This window comes from Neltuma alba, unplaced genomic scaffold, assembly GCF_004799145.2.
Source record: "Neltuma alba isolate B1F8T4 unplaced genomic scaffold, ASM479914v2 tig00013499_pilon, whole genome shotgun sequence".
Classification (NCBI taxonomy): Eukaryota; Viridiplantae; Streptophyta; class Magnoliopsida; order Fabales; family Fabaceae; genus Neltuma; species Neltuma alba.
In genome coordinates this window covers 63,520-85,877 of record NW_021637725.1, presented here as the reverse complement: position 1 = coordinate 85,877, position 22,358 = coordinate 63,520, and the positions used below count along the sequence as shown (strand labels likewise).

The 22,358-nt window shown below is 34.9% G+C and overlaps 3 protein-coding genes across 4 annotated transcripts; all 3 read right to left on the bottom strand.

Annotated features, from left to right (window-relative positions):
- Nucleotides 1-3,352: 3,352 nt before the first annotated feature.
- LOC114737844 (uncharacterized) lies at nt 3,353-8,753 on the bottom strand. 2 transcript variants are annotated; one of them, XM_028925829.1, is made up of 9 exons: nt 8,443-8,753; nt 8,006-8,125; nt 7,697-7,978; nt 5,012-7,158; nt 4,645-4,914; nt 4,476-4,556; nt 4,071-4,182; nt 3,928-3,994; nt 3,353-3,608 (listed from the first exon to the last, which is right to left on the bottom strand). In XM_028925829.1, exons 1-9 carry the CDS (start codon nt 8,594-8,596, stop codon nt 3,515-3,517), a joined length of 3,327 nt encoding a protein of 1,108 aa, XP_028781662.1. In that variant the 5' UTR covers nt 8,597-8,753; the 3' UTR covers nt 3,353-3,514. The 2 variants fall into 2 exon arrangements, with proteins under 2 accessions (XP_028781662.1, XP_028781661.1); XM_028925828.1 differs by having other exon boundaries at nt 7,697-8,125.
- Nucleotides 8,754-12,242: 3,489 nt separating this feature from the next.
- Nucleotides 12,243-16,477, bottom strand: LOC114737841 (uncharacterized). Its single transcript, XM_028925826.1, has 2 exons — nt 16,444-16,477; nt 12,243-15,540 (listed from the first exon to the last, which is right to left on the bottom strand). Exon 2 carries the CDS (start codon nt 15,324-15,326, stop codon nt 12,465-12,467), a length of 2,862 nt encoding a protein of 953 aa, XP_028781659.1. The 5' UTR covers nt 15,327-15,540; nt 16,444-16,477; the 3' UTR covers nt 12,243-12,464.
- A 745-nt stretch (nt 16,478-17,222) lies between these two features.
- Nucleotides 17,223-19,317, bottom strand: LOC114737848 (pentatricopeptide repeat-containing protein At2g36980, mitochondrial). The gene has a single exon (XM_028925832.1). The coding sequence runs from the start codon at nt 19,179-19,181 to the stop codon at nt 17,274-17,276; it is 1,908 nt and encodes a 635-aa protein (XP_028781665.1). The 5' UTR covers nt 19,182-19,317; the 3' UTR covers nt 17,223-17,273.
- Nucleotides 19,318-22,358: the final 3,041 nt, after the last annotated feature.

The following is a 22,358-nucleotide window of genomic DNA, read 5'->3' as shown; positions in this document are numbered from 1 at the left end:
AAAAAGAGAATTAAATGCTTCCTGGTAAATGAGAGGTTATAGGTTTAATCCTGCTTATAACCTTAGCTTATTAGTGACCGCTCCTTTAAATCAAAAAAAAAAAAAGGCAAATGTACGAGTGGTGCGTAATACATAAATTCCAGCCAAATGTAAAGTGCGATGAGAAGCAGTTTTTGCTTGAGGGAAGGTCACCATTTCCAAATTGTTCTTCTCACAATTAATTTAGAAGCCTGTTTTGTTGGAGTTGACAAGTGAAGCTTCGTGCACCAGGGAACAAGGAAGTGACCAAAACCTCAATAATTCAAGTGAGATTGTTGCCAAAAGCACCTTGTGCGTTGGTGCTTTTCTAGTGTAATTCAAGTTAGTATGGTTTTCACACGTAATATTAAGCATGTGATGTTGACAACTAAAGACAATATAGTGCTTTCAAAATGGCACAACTAAATTATATTTAAATATTTTGATTTTAAAAAACTAGATTCTGCACCTTTTTAGGATTAATTAGAAGTGGTTTTTTAATATAATGTTCATCCATAAAATTTCAACCATTTTTTCATATTATCTGATTGGATCAGACTCAAGCATTGCCGAGTCCAATTAAAGTAATTATCTCAAAGATGTTTTCTATATTCACATAAACTTAAATTCAATATCTCGTATTAAACCATCAAAGTTCATTCCATTGGAATCAATGCTAATTTCAACCCTTAATCTTTCTCAAATGGAATTAGGTTGCGCCACTCTAGAAAAGCACTGATTCTATGTCTAATAATGTAATACTCCTCCGGTCCTAATTATAAGACCCAATTGACTTATTTGAGGAGATTAAGGAAGTAAGTTAAATTGGTTATTTATAATAAATAAGTATTGTCATTCCTAAAATATCCTTGCTAATTAAGTAAATTGGCTAAAACTATCATTATTAGAAGGATTATCTTGGAAAAAAATGCATAAATATAAGAGACAAAATGGATTGGGTCTTATAATTAGGACCAAATAAAAAGTCAAATTGGGTCTTATAATAAGGACCGGAGGAGTATTAGAAATATAACACTACCTCCGGTTCTAATTATAAAAGCTAGTTGGCTAATTTGAGGAGGTTAAAGAAAGAAGTTAAGTTAGTTATTTGTCATAAATAAGTGTTGTTTTTTCTGAAATATACTTGCTAATCGAGTGTATTGGCTAGAATTATTATTGTTAGAAGGATTATCGTGAGAAAAAATACATAAATATTAGAGACAAAGTGGATTAGGGTCTTATATTTAGAACCAAAATAAAAATCAAACAAGATCTTATATTAAAGACCAGAGATAGCAGTAGTGATACTTAAAATTAAAAATTAACCTTAATATGTAGTGGAAGTGAGGAAGAAGCTGGACCATTTATAGTCTGGTTTGGGTCCAATCATACAAAGCCGACCAGGCAACCAAAACGAGTGGGGTTATCTTATCTGATTCCTGAAGGGCCACGGCATTTTCTATTTAAATAATTATAGTGAGTAGCACACCCGACCGTTGTCTCCTTGATGTGACAGCATGAAAATTCTGCAAGGGAGAATTACAATGAGATCCCAAATAAGAAAAATAATTAAAAAAAGTCTCAAAAGTTGTCATTCTCACTGTAAGATTTGTCATTATAGATTGTTGAGGTTGTTGTTGAGACTTTTTAGTAATTATTTCTCTTATGTGGGACTTGATTATAATTCCCTCATTCTACAATTGATTGGGATCACTGCATACTCCCATGCATACCGACAAATTAGTAATATAAAATTTTCTAATTAAAAAAATAAAAATAAAAATTTAATCCTTTAATTTTATGTAAAATTTTAATATAATTTGTGAACTTTAAAAAATTTATTTTTAATTATTTAATCATAAAATTATTAATATTAAATGAATTTTTTTTTAGCATTCATGATAATTTTAAAAATTAATCGCGTTATTTTGTTAACACTAAAGATTTGAATGTCATTATTTTAATATTTTTTCTGAACAGTTCTTAAGTTAAAAAAACTAACACTATACTAAAAGAGACAGAACTGATATCTTATATAAAATTAAGAGACTAAGAATTTAAGCCTTACAAAAATTAAAACCTTGTCCCAAAACATTTAATTGAATTAAAAAGTAAGCTTATATATATATATATATATATATATATATTCAGAAAATAGAGAGCTCACTATAATTTCACCTAAATTAAAGGAACTTTTATATATGGGAAAATCCTAATTAAATCCTACTGAAATACTTAAATTTAAATTGAGGCCTACACTTTTAACAAATTCTTAATAAGGACATAAAACCTAATTAGGAATTTCTGAATATTGTTAAATGACTATAATGCCCCTCTTTAGTTAAAAATGAAAATTGATTATTTTATCCCTCTAAAGTGGTTCATCATCTCTTATTATTAATATTTAGACAAAAAAATATAAGTAATTTTTTAGTGTTTGAAATTTTGTAATATAACTAAAATCTTCAAAATATTTTCATAAAACATTTCAAATTATAATATAAGTAATCTTTAAATAAATATTTTTTCTTTTCAGGTTGTAAATATTTATTTTAAAATATTTTAATTATAATAAAATTTAATATTAAATCGTAATCATTTACGTTTTCAGTTGAATCCAACATTGTTTAAATAAATAAAACTAACGTAAATTATAAGAACTGAAAATAAAAAATATTTATTTAAACTAAAAAAAATCATAAGAGATGAGGAACTACTTGGGAGAGGTAGATTAATCAAGTTTTCTTTTTAATTGAAGAAGGGCATTCCGGTTATTTAACAACATTCAGAAATCCCTAATTAGGTCTCATGGCCTAATTAGGAATTTGTTAAAAGTGTAAATCTAAATCTGAATTTAGGTATTTCGACTGGATTTAATTAGGATTCTCCCTTTATATATTTTACCGGACTTGATTTAGATAATTCAGATTTTATTATTTTTCAATTTGATATCAACTTTTTTAAGTTTTAACCATTATCCTGTCAAATAATCATGATTTCAATTGAAAATATAAAATACGCTGACGTTTTTCCGTGTCTTTTCTTCTTTGGACTAGATATTTCAGGCAGCAAATAAGAGTTTGTTCATGTGGTAAAGAAGAAAGGAGTCTGTTTTATAACTTATAAGATCGTAAATTTGAATGCCGCTAGCATTCTATAAATACTAGTGTAAGCGTTTTCCCTGACCCAGCAAGCTGATCCCAATTCACCTTAAAACTTTTCTGTGAAAGGGAAAAAAATTCGAGCATGCCTAACGCTGATTTTCTCTCCATATTTGGAAGGAGTATTGAGATTATAAAAATCCTCTAAAAGACGGAGACGAAAAAACAGGAACTAGAGTGGCTGAAGGGGGATGCATTTTTCTGTACAGCTAAAACATACGTGTAGAACACAAATAGCCGGCACAGCTATCTATTAGAAGAGATATAATACAAATTGACCTAAAAACTTCAACAGATCACAAAGTAAAATTGAGAAAAATTGGAAACAGACTAGTTTATTTACATTTATTCACAGCACGGTATGTTCCGCCATCTTTTAACCATATGGTGGAACGGGTTTTCTTCACATTGTCTGCAAAGAGACGATGCCTGCAATGCAAAAATGCTCACCACTGAAACACCATCTTCGCTTCTAGCAAGCTATCAATTTCAATCCCATTGCAAGATGGAAAAAACTTAAGCATACTACATTTGTCTTTGTCATGAAATTTTCAAATGGTCAAGTGAAAACGTTACATGAGTATGGTCCTTAAAGTAAACAGATCAATTAGAACCATTATGTGGGGATTAAATAGAATTATTTAAGAATAATATACTATGAAGAGACCAGAAATCTCCTCTGTAAGGAATTGTCTATACAAGGTAATGGAAATATCATTAGTGAGGGAAGATGAAAAGAAAATCTAACCTTTCATACTCCAGCTTCTGAGTAACTATGCCATTTAATAATAGCTCTGAACTGTATACCGCTGTCCCTGTAGGTTATAAACATGGTGTTCTTAAGTATTGTGAACACGATTATGATTAAAGATTAAGAAGAAAGATTCTAACCTTTTTCAAGAAAAGGCACACACAGGGCATAATCATCTTCACAAGACAGGATCAGCAGATCATCTTGAATCTTATCGTCCTTCAACGAAGATCTGCCAATTCTCTCTACAGCCTAAGGGCATGTTGACTAGTAATTAGCTTTTTTGAATCAATTTTAACAACTATATGCTGAGATGGATTTAGCAAAATGGAGGTAGCTTTTGTGAAAAGAATTTATTTTCACAACATGCACATAAAGTACAATTTGGGGCTGAGAAGATCAAAGAATTTATTTTCACAACTCCCAATTTCAAGATTAAAAATCATCAATCTCCTCAACATTGATTGAAATTTTTTTCCCCATTTTGAGATATCCATCACACTTGGAGAACATTAGAGGAAATGTGCAGCAAGAGAGTTGCATACCTGGCCCTGAACCGCCTTGACTAAATGTGAAACAATCTCTTTGCTAGGTTTAGTATTGGGGGTGATCAATACTTTGCGACCCTACACACAGTAAGCCAGACAGAAAATGAATGAGTTTGTGTTCACACACACACACACACAAATAAACAAAACCCAAGTGCATATATACCTCTAAAAGTGGATGCCGAATTGCACGTGCCAATGACACTGACATACTGAAGCCAAACTCCTTTTCCTTTTTGGCATCCCTCAATATGTAATTTTTCTCATCAATTAAACAATTAGTTTGTCCACAGCTCTCAATCCATAAATGGGTAACAACTGGTTTGCCAGAAGCAATAGCCTCTAGCATATTCCTTGTACGCACAAATTTATTAGCAATGAAGTGAGTCGCATCTAGAATGGAAGTTACCACAGAAACGCCAAGTCGTGATAAAATCTGTAAGAAGGTCAAGAATCAATATATAACTAAAATCATATTTTGGCTTGTCTATATTTTGTTAGCTCACGAGATTCTATGAAAAATCAGACATTACCTTCTTTTGATGCTTAATTATATCTTCATCCACGTGTTGACTATAAAGAATTCGAATACCAGTCATATCCCTTCTCTTCCGTGAATCTTTAGACGGTGTAAATTCAAGTCCACTAGCACTTAAGCTGCAGAGTTCTCTACGGAGTTCCCTATTGCATGACTTTTTGTAATAATTATCACCCATACATACAGGGGATGCATCATTTACTGGAGTTCTACATTTATCTGGTGTTGCGGAAGTCAAATCAGATAACTTAAAGCTCTCTCTTGGTGAATCGCTTGTCTTCATTTTTCTCTTCCTGGCAGCTGATAGCCCCACATCTTCAGACTGCACAGACGAATTAGATGAACCAACTAATCTCTCTGATCCTTCATCATGACTAGACAACTTCCTAAGAGACCTTCTCCTTGGATGGTCCAAGGCATCACTCTTAGTGCCATCATTATCAGCACTCAGACGGGTATTTCCATTGTCTTCAAAGCGAGCAGAGCAACTCTGCTTAGCCTTAGGATCTAAATTCTTAGATGCCTGGAAGACAACACTACTACTGTTTTTCTCTAAGGAGTCAACCCTTCCATCCTCTTCTGTATGACTTCTGGATGGTCTATCAGGCTTCAGTTGATTTGCAACCAAAGATCGTCTAGTTCTACGAGCAACTGGTGAAAAATGAAAAACTTGACTCTGTAAATGCCTTTTGCTGACCAAGCTTCCTCCATTTTCTCCCTTACTGCCAATGCAATCATGTAATTCATTACCCTTGTGTCTTTTTGAAGCCCTCGCTGACTTTCTTTGCCCAACGAGCTGAGAACGAAATTTACCACTGTTTTCACTAGCACAAGATATTAGGCCGTCCTCCACATTTAACATACTTCTCTTCAATCTTTTTGTCAATTTTTTCCTTTTGCATTGCTCCCCTGCTTCTTCATTATGAGCTTTTAATAAACTTGAATTTTGTAAATCTGATTTAACACGTTTCTGAATCCTGTCATTTTTTTCTGAACATTTCTTCGAAGTAATTGCCTTCTTTGTTCCTGGGCAAGAGTTATTGGGTTGATCTGCTAGACTGCTTCTAGCAGCTTCATTAGCAACACGAGTATCACCGCCCTCATAGTTAACCAAGGCTTCCATTGCTTCAGCAGCCATTTGAGTATCTAAACCTACATCTAACATTCCCTGTGCATCTGCTGCAGTATCATTAGGTTCCAACTGTGCTCCAGAGTAATTGATGTTAAACAGTTCATCCAGGTCACTGACAAGATTTCTTTTTGGTTCTTTTGCTGCTTCTTTTACAGTGCCATCCCTTACTTTTAGACTATGTAACACTAGTCTAGAATCAGATTGAACTTCCCTCATTCTTTTATTATAGGTACTTTGTCCCCCATCATTATTATAGCTGCCATCTGCTCTGCTAGCTTTAATTTTCTGAACTGCTGGCAAGGATTTTTGCCTTGGCATCGCCTCCAAAAACTCATCCTTTCTCCTAAGAAATATATCTCCCCCACCATCATCCTCACGGCTGTCATCCCAGTCATAAACCCCAGTTTTTCCAGCATTGCCACTACCATAGACTCTCTTGGCCAAACTTTGATGCCCTTTCAAACTGGGAAGACTTTTTAAGCTTTCCTGAACCTTATTAACAAAGTCAGCTTCTTGATCACATTCTAGAACATCATTTTCTTTAAGTAACCTATCAACAACATCAAGAGCAGCTGCCTGTGTTAACTCTCCAGGTTCTTGAGAGTCAACATAGCTTAGTCCTGCGCACCCATCATCACAAATAGACAGTTTAGTCAAGCTTTCTTCTCCACCGACATCATTGTTGTTATAAGGACATCCTTCCTTCTCAGCAGGCAAATCATCATTGAATAGCTTTCTCACTACTGAGCTGGCAATTCTGGACTTATCTTTATGAAAATCTCCATTTGCTTCTCCTCTGTGTTCCCCATGATCATATTCCCTAGTTTTCTCTGTGCATCCAAGAAAAGGTTCCCCATTGTTTGTCACAGAGAGTGGCTCCTGGGGCTGACTTGTACCCGTGATTGGATTGATCCCATCCTCATTTTGTTTCAAATTCATATTGCGAGCAGCGAGAGCAGCTTCCCTCAATGATTCAACACGGACAGAAGTAAACCGTGGAGGCACTGAACCTAAGCACCATGGAATAAAATTTTACAAGAAACAAAACAGGGAAGGAAAACTGAAAAAGGAGTATATGTGCATGATAATTGTAGAGAATTATTGACTAGAAATTCACCAAATTATTCCAACCTCAAATTTCATACCATACTCCGATAAAAATGATGAAAAACATTCATCAGTCAAGTACAAATACCATTAGAAACCAATCAATCAAGCATAATACTCTCCCATGAAAATAGTCACGAACAGATGAAGAATTCCCCCCCCCCAAAAAAAAAAAAAAAGAACAGATGAAGAAAAATGAAGAATAGAGGTAACATGATCATCAAGTCAGTTGTAACTTGGTAAAAAATGCATAAGAAAATAGGAACACTGGTCTTCTTCCTTTCCATTTTGCAAAATCCTATTGATGCACCAGTACATTGATAGTAATGGAACCTCAAACTAAAATCCATGATAAATCAAGTAGAATATGTCTAAGGATTTAACATAAAAACTATTTAATGCCCAAATTACATACAGCCAAACAGTTAACAAAGGAATCACCTGAACTGGTCTGTTGATTGATGACGGGATCAGTCTTCTCCAATAGTTTCTTCTCACCAGGTCTACTACGAGGTTCGCATGAAATCTGCTTGGAATCTGCTGATTGCGCCCCAGCTATGCATTGACGATAATCAGAAGAGGGCTCTCTTACGTTCTCCAAAATGCCAGTTCCATTTGTTCTGTCACCATGACTGTCAATGGAAACTTTTCCATCCACCACATCCAATAACTGGGTGTTATTATCCTCCTCGTCATCAATGTCATCCAAAACTTGTGTTTCACCAGCAATACTCAAGACTTGAGTTTCACCAGCAAGATCTACCGGTTGGGTTTCTAATGCATCATCATAAACCGGAGCGTCATCATCAAAAGGAACGGTGTTTTCAAGATATCGCCAGTCATTATCCATCCCGATATCATCGTTCACACCTAACGTTTCAATAATTAAACAACCTCGTTAAAAAGAGTCAATTTTGAAAAACCTAGAAACTTATCTAAATCACTAATCAGTGAGTCATAACACAGCATTACAGCAAAAGAGAAACATTGAAACAAATAGACGCTGAGGAACTTGACATGAAACAATCAAAGCATCGCAAGACCTCAAAACCGTGATAACGAACAACCAACACCACGAATTCTCAAGTGATCTAACAATTCATAAGAAAAAACCAACTTCAACAGAAACTCAACCATAAAATGGAAGATTATAAATAGGGAAAGTGTAAAGACAGGAAAACACTCACCAGAGACCGAAGACGGTGATAATTGACTGTCAAAAGGCAGAGTATCATCAAAATTAACACCTACAACTTCGTTCCTGTCGGTTGACGTGGTTATACTATCAGTATCACTACTGCCACAGAAACCCATTTTCGTTTGTTGGTGACTAGCACGCATGTGATAGCAGTAACCCTAACAAAGAAGTGAACCCACTGAATCAACTCAAGCACATAATCAAGAATCCAAGATGGCCGACGAGTTGTTAGGGTAATCCAACACAGAATGATCGGGGCGACTGGCGAGGCTAGGAGGCGCGTGGACTTCGGAGCAAAAACCCGGGCTGCCTACAGGACCCGGTGCCTCGTTTTTGGAGGGAAAATTGATTGATGCCTCGTCACTCGTTTCGTACGAAATTCTTCGACAAAATGAATACTTTTTGTTTTTTAACTTAAAAATAATATTTGGAAAAAAAAAACTAAATCATGATGCTCCTTCTCTATACTGTACAGTTGTACTCACCGGCCACTTCCGTTGGATCCCTCCTTTTTAATTTTAGGAAAAACAACATAAAAAAAAAAGTTAGAAATTATAATATTATAATTTAGATACCTAAGTGGTTAAAATTAGGGGTGTTCAAGGCTGACCCGTCCCAGTCGGCCCGTTCCGGTCCCGGTCTTATTGGGACGGGACGGATCCGTCCCGAAATTTTTCGAGACCGGACAAACCGGGACGGGACGGGACACGGGACGGGGTCGTCCCGTCCCGGTCCCGTCCTAGTTCTTTTTTTTTTAATTTTTTTAATTTTTATCCTATTTATATAATATCATTTTTTTTATATTTTTTTAAGATTTGAGACTATTGTATGGAACTATAGATATATTTATTTAGAGTTTTTATATTTGTTAATGATATGAGATTATTGATTATTAGGATTTTTAGCAAGTTTTTATTGTGTTAAAAGCTTTTGTTTAGAGTTTTTAATGATTATTATATGTAATATTTTGAGCTTTTGTTTAAGAGTGCCCAAACAAATAAAAAAAATAAAAAGATGTTTTTTATAAGGTTTAAGCCCCAAAAATATAATTAAAAAATTCAAATTTTATTAAAAAAATTAAAAAAAATTAAAAAATTTAAAAAAATGTTCGGGACGTCCCGGTCCCGTCCCGTCCCGACCGGGACCGGGACAACCCCGGGACGGGCCGGGACACGGGACAGAAAATCTGTCCCGTTACTGTTTATCGGGACGGAACCGGGACGGGCCTGTCCCGGTCCCGATCCGTCCCGTGAACAGCCCTAGTTAAAATCTCAAGAAAAGAAGTGGTATCTGATTTGATATTTTATAGATATAATCAAATGACTAAAATATCCTTATATCATTTTTTTAAAAAAAAAATATCAAACTTGTCATTACCCCTATATTTCTTGTCATTAGTTATTTAATATTTATCATTGTCAATTCACAATTTATTAATAAATAACATGTCATTGTCATTATATTTCTTGTCATTAATTATTTAATAATTGACATTGATAGTTCACAATTTATTAATAAATAACTTGTCATTACCAATATATTTCTTGTCATTTATTGTTTAATACTTATCATTACCAATTCACAACTTATCAATAAACTTTTTGATATAAGGGTATTTTTCTCGTTTAATTAGATTTACAAAATATCATATCAGACACCACTTTTTTTTGCTGAAATTTTGATATCTTAGGTGACTAAATTAAAATATTATAATTTCTAACTTCATTTTAGATCATTTTCCCTTAATTTTAACTATTAATTATTAATTAATTAATTTAACCAGACAAAAATACAATTTTAGAAAAGAGAAACAAAATGAAAGGGGCATTCCGAGAATCAGCTCGGGACCTCTCGCACCCAAAGCGAGAATCATACCACTAGACCAAATGCCCTCCGTGCTTGGGCTCTCCGCACATGATTATAGTACATTTTATTTATTTTCTCCTGATGAAAACATTAGATTATCTTAAAGCGGATTTTGAATTTTATGTTGCGATCTATCAAAATATGAATATCAAACAAAAATATTTGGATTGTGAAGGGACAGAATCGCATTAGAAATAGAGAAAATTAGAATAGAGAACCTGAAAGGAATAATATTTATTATGGAGGATCTTAAAAATCCTAATCACTTAGAAAGACCAAAAACTAAAATATAAATATACTAATCCTAAACTATCCCTAATAAATTTCCTTATACTCCCTCTGAACACATCTCAATTACTTGACAATTAGTAGCTAAAAAATAAAGGAGCACTCTATTATCATCAATTTTTATTATTTTTTATTCAATTTATACATTATAAAAATTGTACGGTATAATTATATATAATAACGTTCACTTAAATTTGATTACCAAAATTTAATTAGTCTATGTTCTAATTTCTATTTACAAAAAGCTAAATTTTATATACGAATCTAATTTTATTTTTTCTATAACTTTAAATTAGAAGTGGTGTTTCAAAAACAAATTATATTAAATTTAAAATTTTCATAAAATTTATACATGTTGAAATATGATATGAAAAATAATTTTAATTTTAATTTTAATTTTGAATAAAATAATTAAAAAATATATTATTTATTATTTTGTAAAATTTGCATATCTTTGTCTGTTTTAATGTTTTTATCAACATTTTCACTGACATCTTAGTGGCTAAAAAAGACTTTATTGTCGGTTGAAAATTTTGAGTGCGTTTTGTTTCCGATAAATAAAAACAGTGTAGATGTTAATGGCAACTGTCAAATATTTAAGGTATGATTAGTGAAAATGTAGGTGATTTAATCGGGGACAATTTGGTTCGTTATAAAACTAAAGAATGAGTAGATAATAAGAGAAGAGAATAAGAAAAAAATAGAAGATATGAGTATTTCTCATTCAATTTAAAAGTGCTAAATATATGATATATGACTTTTATTTATAGGCATCGCTTTACATTTTTGACAAAATATAAAGATTACATAATAATAGAAGATAATTGTGAGATATAAGGATAATGAGATATGTTGAAGATAATGAGAGAGATATAAATATTCACAAAAGTATTATTATATTCATAACAGTGTTTGCATATTTACATTTTTGTTTACGGCCTTTTAAATAATTACAATCTTTAAGATCTTTTATAACAAATATAACTTTTCCTTGGTCATTCTCTCTAATTTTTCCTTAGGAATATTACCCCATTTTGGCCGCCTACCAAAAGTTATATTTTCAAAAATTAAAAAGGAAACTAAAAACCTATCAATCGCCTCGAAATCGTGAAACCTCATTGTGTGGAATCTCACAAACTGTAGGCGTAGAAGATGTGTTGATTTATATGAAATTCAGCTCTCAAGAAGCAGACAAGTTGAATTCTGATATATCGGGCGGCCATGTATGTGTAAGTAGATGCAATTGTATTTGTCCTGGAATAACAAATATGTAATCCTGACTTCTACACGCTTATATTGGGTAGCTCACCCAAGACAACAAGTGTCTTAATAACAAGATATCAAATGATAATGTGATTTAGAAAATCATCTAATATCACCCCAACCCCCCCCCCCCAAAACCAAAAAACCATTTTTAATAGTCTCGTTTTACTCACAATAAACTAGTATTATTCTGAAGACAACTTCCAATGGCCATTCCAAGCACAAGTGTCTTGAGCAGCATGAATACCCTTTCCTATATTGTTGTAACATGGCAGATCCTAAAGAGCATGAATAACAATGTACATCTACATCCAAAGTCACACTAGAAAGCTGGATATGGATGGGTGCAGAAACTTAAAAAAGCAGCAAAGATCCGGCAAAACAAACTTCATTAAAGAAAGCAGTTAGAGTAATAACAAAATGTTAACATTTCAAGTGTTGCCAGAATAAATTAAATACAATTTTTACAGGAGATACCACTGAATAGACAAAGATATTGTATTAATCTGTCTAATTACAAAAAGGTGTTGAGTCCGGGTATACCAAGAGGTTTGAGATTTTTGCTCGTTGGTCGCAGTAAATCAATCAACCTACTTACTGGGAAGTCCAAAAGTGAACGGGTACAGCTCCTGGATCAAGCTCCCAGAAGCCCTTCAGACTGCCATGCTTCTCTGTAAGTTTGAATTCTGGGATTTGGTGGGAGAACCTGAGCAACTGTGCCTGGGGTACTCTCATAGTGATGGGTGATCCTTCAAATGTTTTCGGCTTGAAAACTGAATTATATCCACCAACGATCTCCATGACTAAAACTTCAATCCAAGAGGCATTTTCCTCAATAATTTCCACTATGTCATACTCCCAGTTTACCAGATCGGAGCATTTGATTTTAGGCGTCCATTTCCTATATAATGCCCAAACTTCACCTTTCCTTGGAAAGATGGAATATTCATTGTCCTTTCTGTCAAAATTGACCCGTACCAGATGTGAAAGGGAGAGGGTGTTCGTATAAACATTTGTATTCCCATTTCTACTTTTGAACCTGCCACAAGATATAAGCATGTCTTTGTCTTCCCATCTAATAGTGTTATCTGGCAGCCAGCAGGAAGCAAGCCACATAATATGCAATTCAAAACCAGGGCTCCTCTTGATTTCCACAATCTCACCATAGTACCTTGGCAGGCCATCTTCATCACTATAAAATGCCCAAATCTGACCAACATGAAACTTCTCCGGGGCCTTCCCATCGTCAAAATTGTAGAACTGAGGATCAGGAATTTCCATAGCTTCTGGGGTCGAAGACAGAGGAGCACTACTATCTTCAACAAAGTTAACTGAACCATTGTTCTTCGCCAAATTGCTTGTTTCAAAATTATCCCGGAAAGCATGTAAATTCCTATCAGGTGCCACCATGGGCTTCAATCTCTCTGAAGATCTTCTACTCACACCACTGGATGGGGAATGACCATCCTTCACTTCCAAATCAATGGGAACAGCAACCTCTTCGAGGTTCAAAGGCGAAGGCAAAGACGCAGGATCAAGTTCCCAAGATCCTACAGGAACACCTACTCTTTCCTGACCAGTCATCTTAAAAGACGGAACCCTGTGAGAGAATCTGAATAACTCTGCTGAGGGAATTTTGATTGGGTAGGCGCCTTCCTTCATAATTCTAGAGAAGAGACTCACGAAGCCTTTCAATTTAGCCAAGTATGCAATAAATACACCCTCACCTTCAACATAGTCCGTCAATATTTCAACGAACTCAAAGTCATACTTTGGATGAGATTCCACGTCCATATACCATTTGATATCCCAATTTTTATAGAGAGCCCAGGTTTCTCCCTTTCTAGGATAAACTTCAAAAGCATTACTTCCAATTTTTTCACACAGAACTCGATGAGAAAACATGGGATGATCTTCTGTGGTTTCGGAGTGTCTAAGCCCATACTTTCCACAGGCAACCGGCAATTGCTTGTTTACCCAATTAATTTCATCCTCATTACTCGGTTCTGGTTCAAACCATGTTATCCGCAGCTTGAACCCAGAGGAGAAAACTTTCTTAATTAGAGCATAGAATCTAGGCATGCCATCATTTGTATCATAAACAGCCCAAACCTGCCCAACTGCAAAACAATCTTTCTGCTTGTCCTTGTCAAAGTCATTAAACTCTGCATCAGGACAGACTATAATATTAGGCTGCTCTGTTATATTGCAGGCTGAATTGGGGACACAATGCTCATTAACTTCAGCAGCCGTCTTTGAACCTTGCACTGCTTTTCCCAACACCTCCTTAGTCTCCTCCTTTCTATTCAGTAATATGTCTTCAGGATAAAGACCATGCTTCCGCTTCTGCTTCTGCTTTAACCCTTTCTTGCGATATTCTAGATCATCAGCCAAACCGTTCACCCTTTTTGAAACATTTATGCCATCATCGTCACCATCACTCACATTTTCCTTGTAAGAAACCTGCTGTTTTTTCCGTGAAGATCTGCGAGGATTTTCTTCTCTAAAAGTGGCATGGTTTCGTTCATTAGTAATGCCATCCTCATCAGAAATGATATCATCAGAAGCCATACCACTCTCAGAATCAGAGCTGTGTACGGAATCAGAACTTTCACTAATTTCCACTACTTGCTCCCTCTGCCGTTTTCTATTAAGCTTTCTAGATACACGGGACGTTGGGAATTTCTTATCAAAAGGCTTTGCATTGACATTTCTACCATGTGATTTACCTTGAGATCCAACATCCACCTTAACCGAATGATGATTTGGACCATCTTGTGGCTGCACAAAAGGATGCGGACTTGAATGGGCTGGTGGAACTGTACCTTGCATACTCATGTCATAAGCGACAAAGGGCCTGTTGCAACTTTGACAACGCAGAGATCGATTTAGAACTTCTAAGTAATATTGAAATCTAATAGAACAGAATGGGCAAACAGTCCAAAATGTAGAGGAGCCATTATTAAACCCCTGCTGAGGATTCAAGTCTGTGAAATTGGCCCTATTATGGGTTTGCACCCCAGTATCAACATTCACAAAAATATTCCGTGGTGCACAATATGAAGTTCTGCTTCTGTCATGTGCAGCTCGTTTCTGCCTGTCCAAAAGCACTGCCTGAGCTTCCCCTATCAGCTTAAATGCGGCTTCAGCACCAGCAAACTTGTTTTTATCAGGATGAAGTAGGAGAGCGAACTTCCTGTATTGCTTCCTTATTGTTGCTTCATCAGCTGTCTGCTCTACTTGAAGAATTCCGTACCAGTCCTTTTCATTGCAAAATTTCTTCTCTGCGGAGCAATGAACATCACAAACAATAAGCATCTGAGCTATATTCTCCAGATCAGGAAATAGTTGCTGAGCCTTAATAGCAATTTTACGGGCCCCTGTGAAATCTTTGTTTTCCATCTTCTTTTCTGCAACATTCTTAGCCCTTACGGCCTCTTCTCTATTGCAGTCCATCAGAAATCAAGATTCTGAAACCTAACAGTGAGTGCTCAGATCAAGTGCATTGACAAAAGAGCTGCATTTAATTAGCAATTGCTCTGGGAAAAACTTGTACAGATTAAAAAGCAGGGTGCACCTATAACTTAGATCCCCATCAGTCCCCCAAGATGTACAATGCTCACATTCAGATTGAGCATGCAGACTCAGTGTAGCCTGCAGCTATTACATCCTGCACTTGCCAAAATCATAAGAGAATGTAAATGACACAGTTATATCAATAAACAAACACTATTCCAAATGCAAGAGTTTGCATCAATATATAGATTGAGCCCTTCAGATCACCACATTAGCAGCACAACTGCAGAGTTTGCAATGAACAACACCTTGCCCCCTCTCCCACCACTTCAGGGAAAGGGGTGGAGGGGAGATAGATCAGCGAAAAAAAATAACTCTCAACAGTTTTAAGCAATCACAAACTCTAAAGCATATAACAAATGCATAGAAAACATGAGCGAAATCCACTACACAAGAAACAACAGCGTAACGACCATTTTAAAGTCTACAACATCAAGAAACACACCCTCGAGCCTTTGATTGGATAGCTAGAGGTAGCCAAAGCTTATAATCAATTGCTGGTTGCTATCAAACAAAATAATAACTTCATTTGCCACCCTCCCCCCTTATCACTTCCAAATAATCACATCGCAATACCCGATCACCGCATTCAATATCCAAACCGACATAGAAATTATAAGCAGCGTATGGCAATACATTGATCAGAAATAACCCCAATAAAACAATATTCAAATTACAGGGGGGAAATCATTTTTTACATCCCAAATAAACGGCAGAAGAAAGAAGATACCAGAATTTACGAACATCAAATCAATATATTTGAAAAATAAGTAAACAACTGAAATTATATCATCATAATGAAGGAACGAGCACAAGCCGAACATTAATTACCTCTCGCAGAGGAAGGGGCTGCATTAGCAATATGAATTTACGTATGGGGTACTCTTTTTTCAACGGAAAAAAAATTGATAAACCCTAAAAACAATTCACTGAGAAATCCCAAATAACTGAAGCGACTCTAGGAGCGCAAGCGAGAGAGAATATGAATTGTACGGACCTGGGGAACATTGGAGGTGGGAGGAGCGGCGCACACATCGTAGAGGGGAAGGGAATACTGAGTGCTGCAAGTGACAGACAAAATACTGGTTGACTTGATAGATTAAGATACAAATCTTTTTTTTTTTTTGGCCAGAAAGCATTTATCCCAGTTGATCCCTGGTGGCGGCCTTACTTATCCACAAATACACACATTTATTGGTGAATTTTCACCGATTCAGCTAATTTGGTTTATTTTGAGTGATTTTATCTTGTATAGCTTCAATATACGAAGAGTTTTGTCACACAACAACCTTTTTTCAAGTGATGACAGAGATTTGCCAAACAAACAAATCTCATTCTCCATTAAAGTGGGTATTAGCCATATGATAAGTTTTTACCGCATAAAAATGGCATTTAAGAAGTCATACTATTTTATATTTAACAAAAAGATATGTGATATATTTTTTATAACTTTGAAATAATGTGATTTTATTTTTTTTGTATAAAAATTAATTAATTACCTTAAAGGCAAGTTTTCCCTCTTTAGGGGGGATGGAGTTCAAATCTATTTTGATAACAGAGTTCTAATTGGTTATACGAAAAAAGTTATTGCTTTGGATTTTATCCGAGTATTAATTATTAAGTTTCCAACACCATTTGTTTAGTTGTCACATTTGACAAAACATTATTGTAACTTGCAATTGTTGTTTCAAGAATAAATTAACAATAATAATAATAATTTAGTTTCTGGCGACTGACAAATTTGTTAATTTGGTATTATAGCTCTGACAAGTTTGTTAGTTTTCTATCATTGTCTTATCACATCCAATATTCTTCATAAAAGAATCTTCAATAAAAAAAGTGAACAGGCCAAGGATGTCTCATTTCTAATTCGAGAAGGCAAACTGTCTCATATATGTTACCCATTTGAGGATGTGAATTGTTGTTTCCAGAAACAAAAGCAGCGACATCATTTTTCACTTCAATCCAACTACTTCCAGGCACTTTCTTCACTCTTTGATCCACCATTTCTTTCCTCAACCTCTCTGCTTCCTTCCATTTCCCACTTGCAAGATACAAATTTGACAACAACACATAAGCAGCTTCTTTGAATGGCTCTAACTTCTTCAAGTCTTCTCCCACAGTACTCCCAGTTCCTATATCTCCATGAAAATAACAAGCACCAAGTAGAATTTCCTGTGAGTTGGTCCTATCTGTGATGGTTTTTGAATACTTAGCGGCAATTTTTCTGGCTTCTGGGACATACCCACTTCTTCCAAGCATGTCTACTATGCAAGCTACGTGATCTGTTCCATGAGAAAGCCCATAATCTAATCTCATTGATTCAAAAAACTTGAGGCCTTGGTATATAAGCCCCGCGTGGCTGCAAGTCATTAGAATCCCTATGAAGGTTACTTCATCTGGTTTTACACCAGATGTTACCATTTCATGATAACTGTAAAGAGCTTCACTAGCTCTCCCATGGAGTCCCAGTGCAAACAACATTGTGTTCCATGAAATCAGATCCTTCTCAATAATACTATGAAATGCAAGCCTTGAACTTTCCAAGTCCCCACATTTAGCATACATGTTAACCAGGCTGTTTCCGACATAGACGTAGTTGTGTGAGCCGGATCGAATTATGCAACTATGGACCATTTTCCCATGTTCAAGCATTGCTAAGCTAGCACAGGCATGTAGGACTGCTCCAGCTACTAGATCATCAAGCTGGATTGAGTCTCTCACCATGTCTACAAACATATGAAGAGCTTGTTCCCCATTACCGTTTCTCGTATAACCTGCAATCATAGAAGTCCAGGAAACAATATTCTTCTCGGGAGCTTTCTGGAAAGCAAGAACAGCTTCCTGGGTATTGCCCATTTTCATATGGGCATCGATGATGGCATTCCAGGACACTTGATTAAAAGCACCAATGTCAAAGGATTCAAATACTCTAATAGCATCATCATGACAACCTAATTTAGAGTAAAAACTTAAAATTGAGTTATTTACCTCCACAGCAGAGGTCCAACCAGATTTGATAATGAAACTATGAATCATGCATCCATAAAAAGTATCTGATGAACCAGCACAAGCGTTCATGAGAGCACTGAATGTACATTGGTCAGGATGATACAAACTCTCACACATTTCTTTAAACATATGCAAGCATGCTTCAACTTTTCCAACCTGAGCATATCCTACAATCATTATATTCCAAGCAATTTCAACCCTTACAGGCATCCTATGAAACAGTTCACTGGCCATGCTGAATAGACCAGAATTTGCATATGCAAACAGAAGCGAACACCATGTCACTTCATTCCTACAATTCATTTCATAAAAAACTTTTCTTGCATCGTCAGGACTCGAACACTTCCCATACATATCAACCAGCGAATTACACACTGGAAGATAACATAAGTACCCTGAAATAACAATTAAAGCATGAATTATTGTGCCAGTTTGAAGATGGCGAGCACCTGCACACGCATTCAGCGTTGCAGAGAATGAGAAGTTATCGGGTCTACAGTGGGAGACTCTCATGTCACCGAAGAGGGACAAAGCTTCGTGGTAAAGTCCCAAATGAGAGTATCCACTTATCATGGCATTCCAAGCAACAGAGTCTCTATGTGGCATTTCGTCAAACAGTCTGCGTGCATGAGAGATTCTTCCACTCCGGGCTAAGCCCACCACCATAGACGTAGTCTTGAACAGCAGATCAGAACGCATGACAAAATCGAGTACATTCTTCATTCACAGTCACAAACTTTGGCCTTAATTCTCCACATGACAGTACCCAACGGGGAAGCCAACTCTGTAACTGTGTGCTCAAGAACATTAGATGCAAAGCAGAAACTTGACATCTCTACATAAATCGGATGCTTCAGTAAGCTTGCAAAGAAATGAGTAAACATCTACGTTTGTATATATGCATACGGATGCATAGACATACACATACCGATTTGGAGGAAGTATGATATTGCTCGAACTAAGACCAAACTTGCCAAAATAGTCATATAATTTCTTTTGAACTTAAAATTCATACATAATCACGATTCATGCATCATAAAGATTTTATATAGGTACCCAGAAAATAATAATGCTTTAACGGCATTTGCAGTAACCATATTTGTGAATACTTAACTTGCATGTAAGATTTCCAAGGAGCAGGAAAAAATGGAACTTGAAAAATAGATCTCATCTTTTTCATCCTCGTTACTTTTAAGTTTAAACTAGGGAAAATAACAAAAAAAATACTCATTAAAATTAAAAAAGATAAAAAGGTGATCTAAATAAATAAAATGGTCAAATGGACATAAGGTATGAATTTCAAATTTACCGATTTTGGTATAATGACTATTACGCCCCTAGAGTAAGACAGAAAAAACGGTTGAATATTTTCACGTATTGACACGTTGATTAAAATGGATTACAAAACTTATTACATAAATGATCACTTTCATTTTGTAAGTTGTTATTTTCATTATATATTTAGTAAAATTATAGATAAAAGCATTAAAAATAGTTGCAAATAAATAAGTTACAAATCCCCTAATGTAAATGGCAACTTCTGTTAGGTAAGTTGTGATTCTTTTTACTTGTTTTGTAAAAATGTCTACAAATAGCTTATAACAAATTGTAAAACTCCTTATACAAATAGTCACTTTTATTTCATAAGTTGTTATTATCATTAGATGTTTAGTAAAATTATATACAAATAGATTAGAAATGGTTACAAATAAAGAGATTGTGAAACGCATTATGAAAATTGGTATATTTATTTTGAAAATAGCTAATCACTTCACAAATGCTGTTAAAAGCTACCTTCATTATAATGAAACCTAAAGGAAAACTAAATCCAAGTTCCTCAAGTCACTGAAAAAGGTTCTTTGAAATCACATTGCCCTCGTCGCAAGAGTAGATTGCCGTCACTGAAGTTGGTTACTGTTGTTGAAGTACATTTTCCTGTCTGAAATAACTCATACTCCTTAAGATTGCCGCGGTCGAGAAGGTCGCTGAAGTAACACTGCCAACTGTGATAAACAAATAGGAGGCTTAAATATTGTTCTTCATAAAGCATTTTCGATGGGTCCCAAAAGCTTAAAATGTTATTGTCTAGCATTCCTCTTTCTGGTTCCGTCTCTACTCTTTACATAAAATTGTTTTCAGAGAATATAAAGCTGCTTGATTTTCTAGTATTATTAAACCATTTGTCCTAAATTTTACAAAATACATACTGAGATTTATAACTTTCGTAGTGAAAATGACCACTTTGTTAATGAGTTTTGCAACATGTTTTCAGGATATAGGCAACTTTTTTCTAAAAACTAATAAAATTCTATGCTAAATTTGACAAAACACATAGTGAGATCTACAACTTTTGTGGTGAAAACGACCACTTCTTTAATGGGTTTTGCAACTTGTTTTCAAGGGATAGGCAACTTGTTTCTAGAAACCAATAAAATTTAATGTTAAATTTTGTAAAACACATAGTGGGATTTACAACTTTAAATCTTGAATAGTGAAAATGACTATTTCTTCAATGAGTTTTATAACCTGTTTTCAGGGGATAGGCAACTTGTTTCTAAAAACTAACAAAATTTCAAGTTGAATTTTACAAAACATATACTGAGATTTATAACTTTCATAGTAAAAGTGACCGCTTTGTGAATAGGTTTTGCAACCTATTTTTGAGAGATAGGTAACCTGTTTTTAACCACCAATAAAATTTCATGCTGAATTTTACAAAACACATAGTAGAATCTATAATTTTCATAGTGAAAGTGATCACTTCTTCAATGGATTTTGTAAACCTGTTTTCACCAAATGAGCAACTTGTAAACATAAATAAACCATTTAGTGGACGTGCACCTGAAGTACATCACAATAAACATTGAGTTATTAACTTTTATAATTAACTACATGTGTAATGAAATATACTATTCACGTAATGGTATTGACTAAAAACCAGTAGACATATAACAGCAGTTACGTCACATAATTGCTTGCCACCGTTTCTTGATTTTTGCTACATCATTCACCGAATACTTAATATAAACCCTCAAACCCAATAATCCTATCCCTATTTCACCATGAAGCAGCCACAAAAATGAACAACTCAAATCCCATCATCAACTTCTACTCACTTACGTAATCTCACAGGTTCACTCCCTCTCTTCTTCTCTCTATCTCTTCCCCCTTTTTTTCTCTGCTTCTTCTCTAAACTTCATTTCTCTCTCTCTCTCTCCCTCCTCCCCCTTATAGTGTTGGTGATGAAATTGAGAAGAGAAAACAAAAGACAAGAGATACCAAGTCTCAAACCCCAAGCATAATGAAATATTCATTAGGAACATACCAGAACGCCGTAGCAGAGACTGCATCTTCTTCTTCTTCATCGAACCCTTTGACAATTCATACCTAGCCTCCAGTTCTGCCGCCCTTCAAAAAAGAAGAGAACTTGAAGAGAGAGAAAATAGCTCTCTGAACATGAAATGAAAGAGAAGGCAAAAAAGGATGAGAAAAAGGGTATTGATGTAATTTGTTAAAATTTGTGAATCCCAATTTAATACCTATAAACCTATTTGTCCTTTTTGAAATAAGAATGACTAATTTGGAATTTCAAAATTCAAATGCTATTTATATGAGATTTTCCCTTTAACCTATGGTAATAAATATCCTAATTATGATGAACTGATGCGCAATTAATTTCACCAATAAGATCAATATTAATTAGTTTGAAACCTCTCTTCTTCCTTTTCCTTCCCACCCTCTTTTCTCTTTTTCTTTTTTTAATCATTAGATTAATATTTTAATGGTTGAGATTTGAATCTTTTTAAAACTATTATTAAACTATTAAATTATAAAAATAAATAAATAATAAATTGTAAACCCTGTTAAAATTCAATTATGATAGTTTGTAAATGCACTAAA

Coding starts and splice junctions, on each gene's coding strand:
- LOC114737844 (XM_028925828.1), bottom strand. CDS start 8,596: ATGCGTGCTAGTCACCAACAAACGAAAATGGGTTTCTGTGGCAGTAGT. Junction 4,915..5,011: donor TAATTAAGCATCAAAAGAAG/GTAATGTCTGAT, acceptor ACCTTCTTACAG/ATTTTATCACGACTTGGCGT. Junction 4,183..4,475: donor TCAAGGCGGTTCAGGGCCAG/GTATGCAACTCT, acceptor ACATGCCCTTAG/GCTGTAGAGAGAATTGGCAG.
- LOC114737841 (XM_028925826.1), bottom strand. CDS start 15,326: ATGGACTGCAATAGAGAAGAGGCCGTAAGGGCTAAGAATGTTGCAGAA.
- LOC114737848 (XM_028925832.1), bottom strand. CDS start 19,181: ATGAAGAATGTACTCGATTTTGTCATGCGTTCTGATCTGCTGTTCAAG.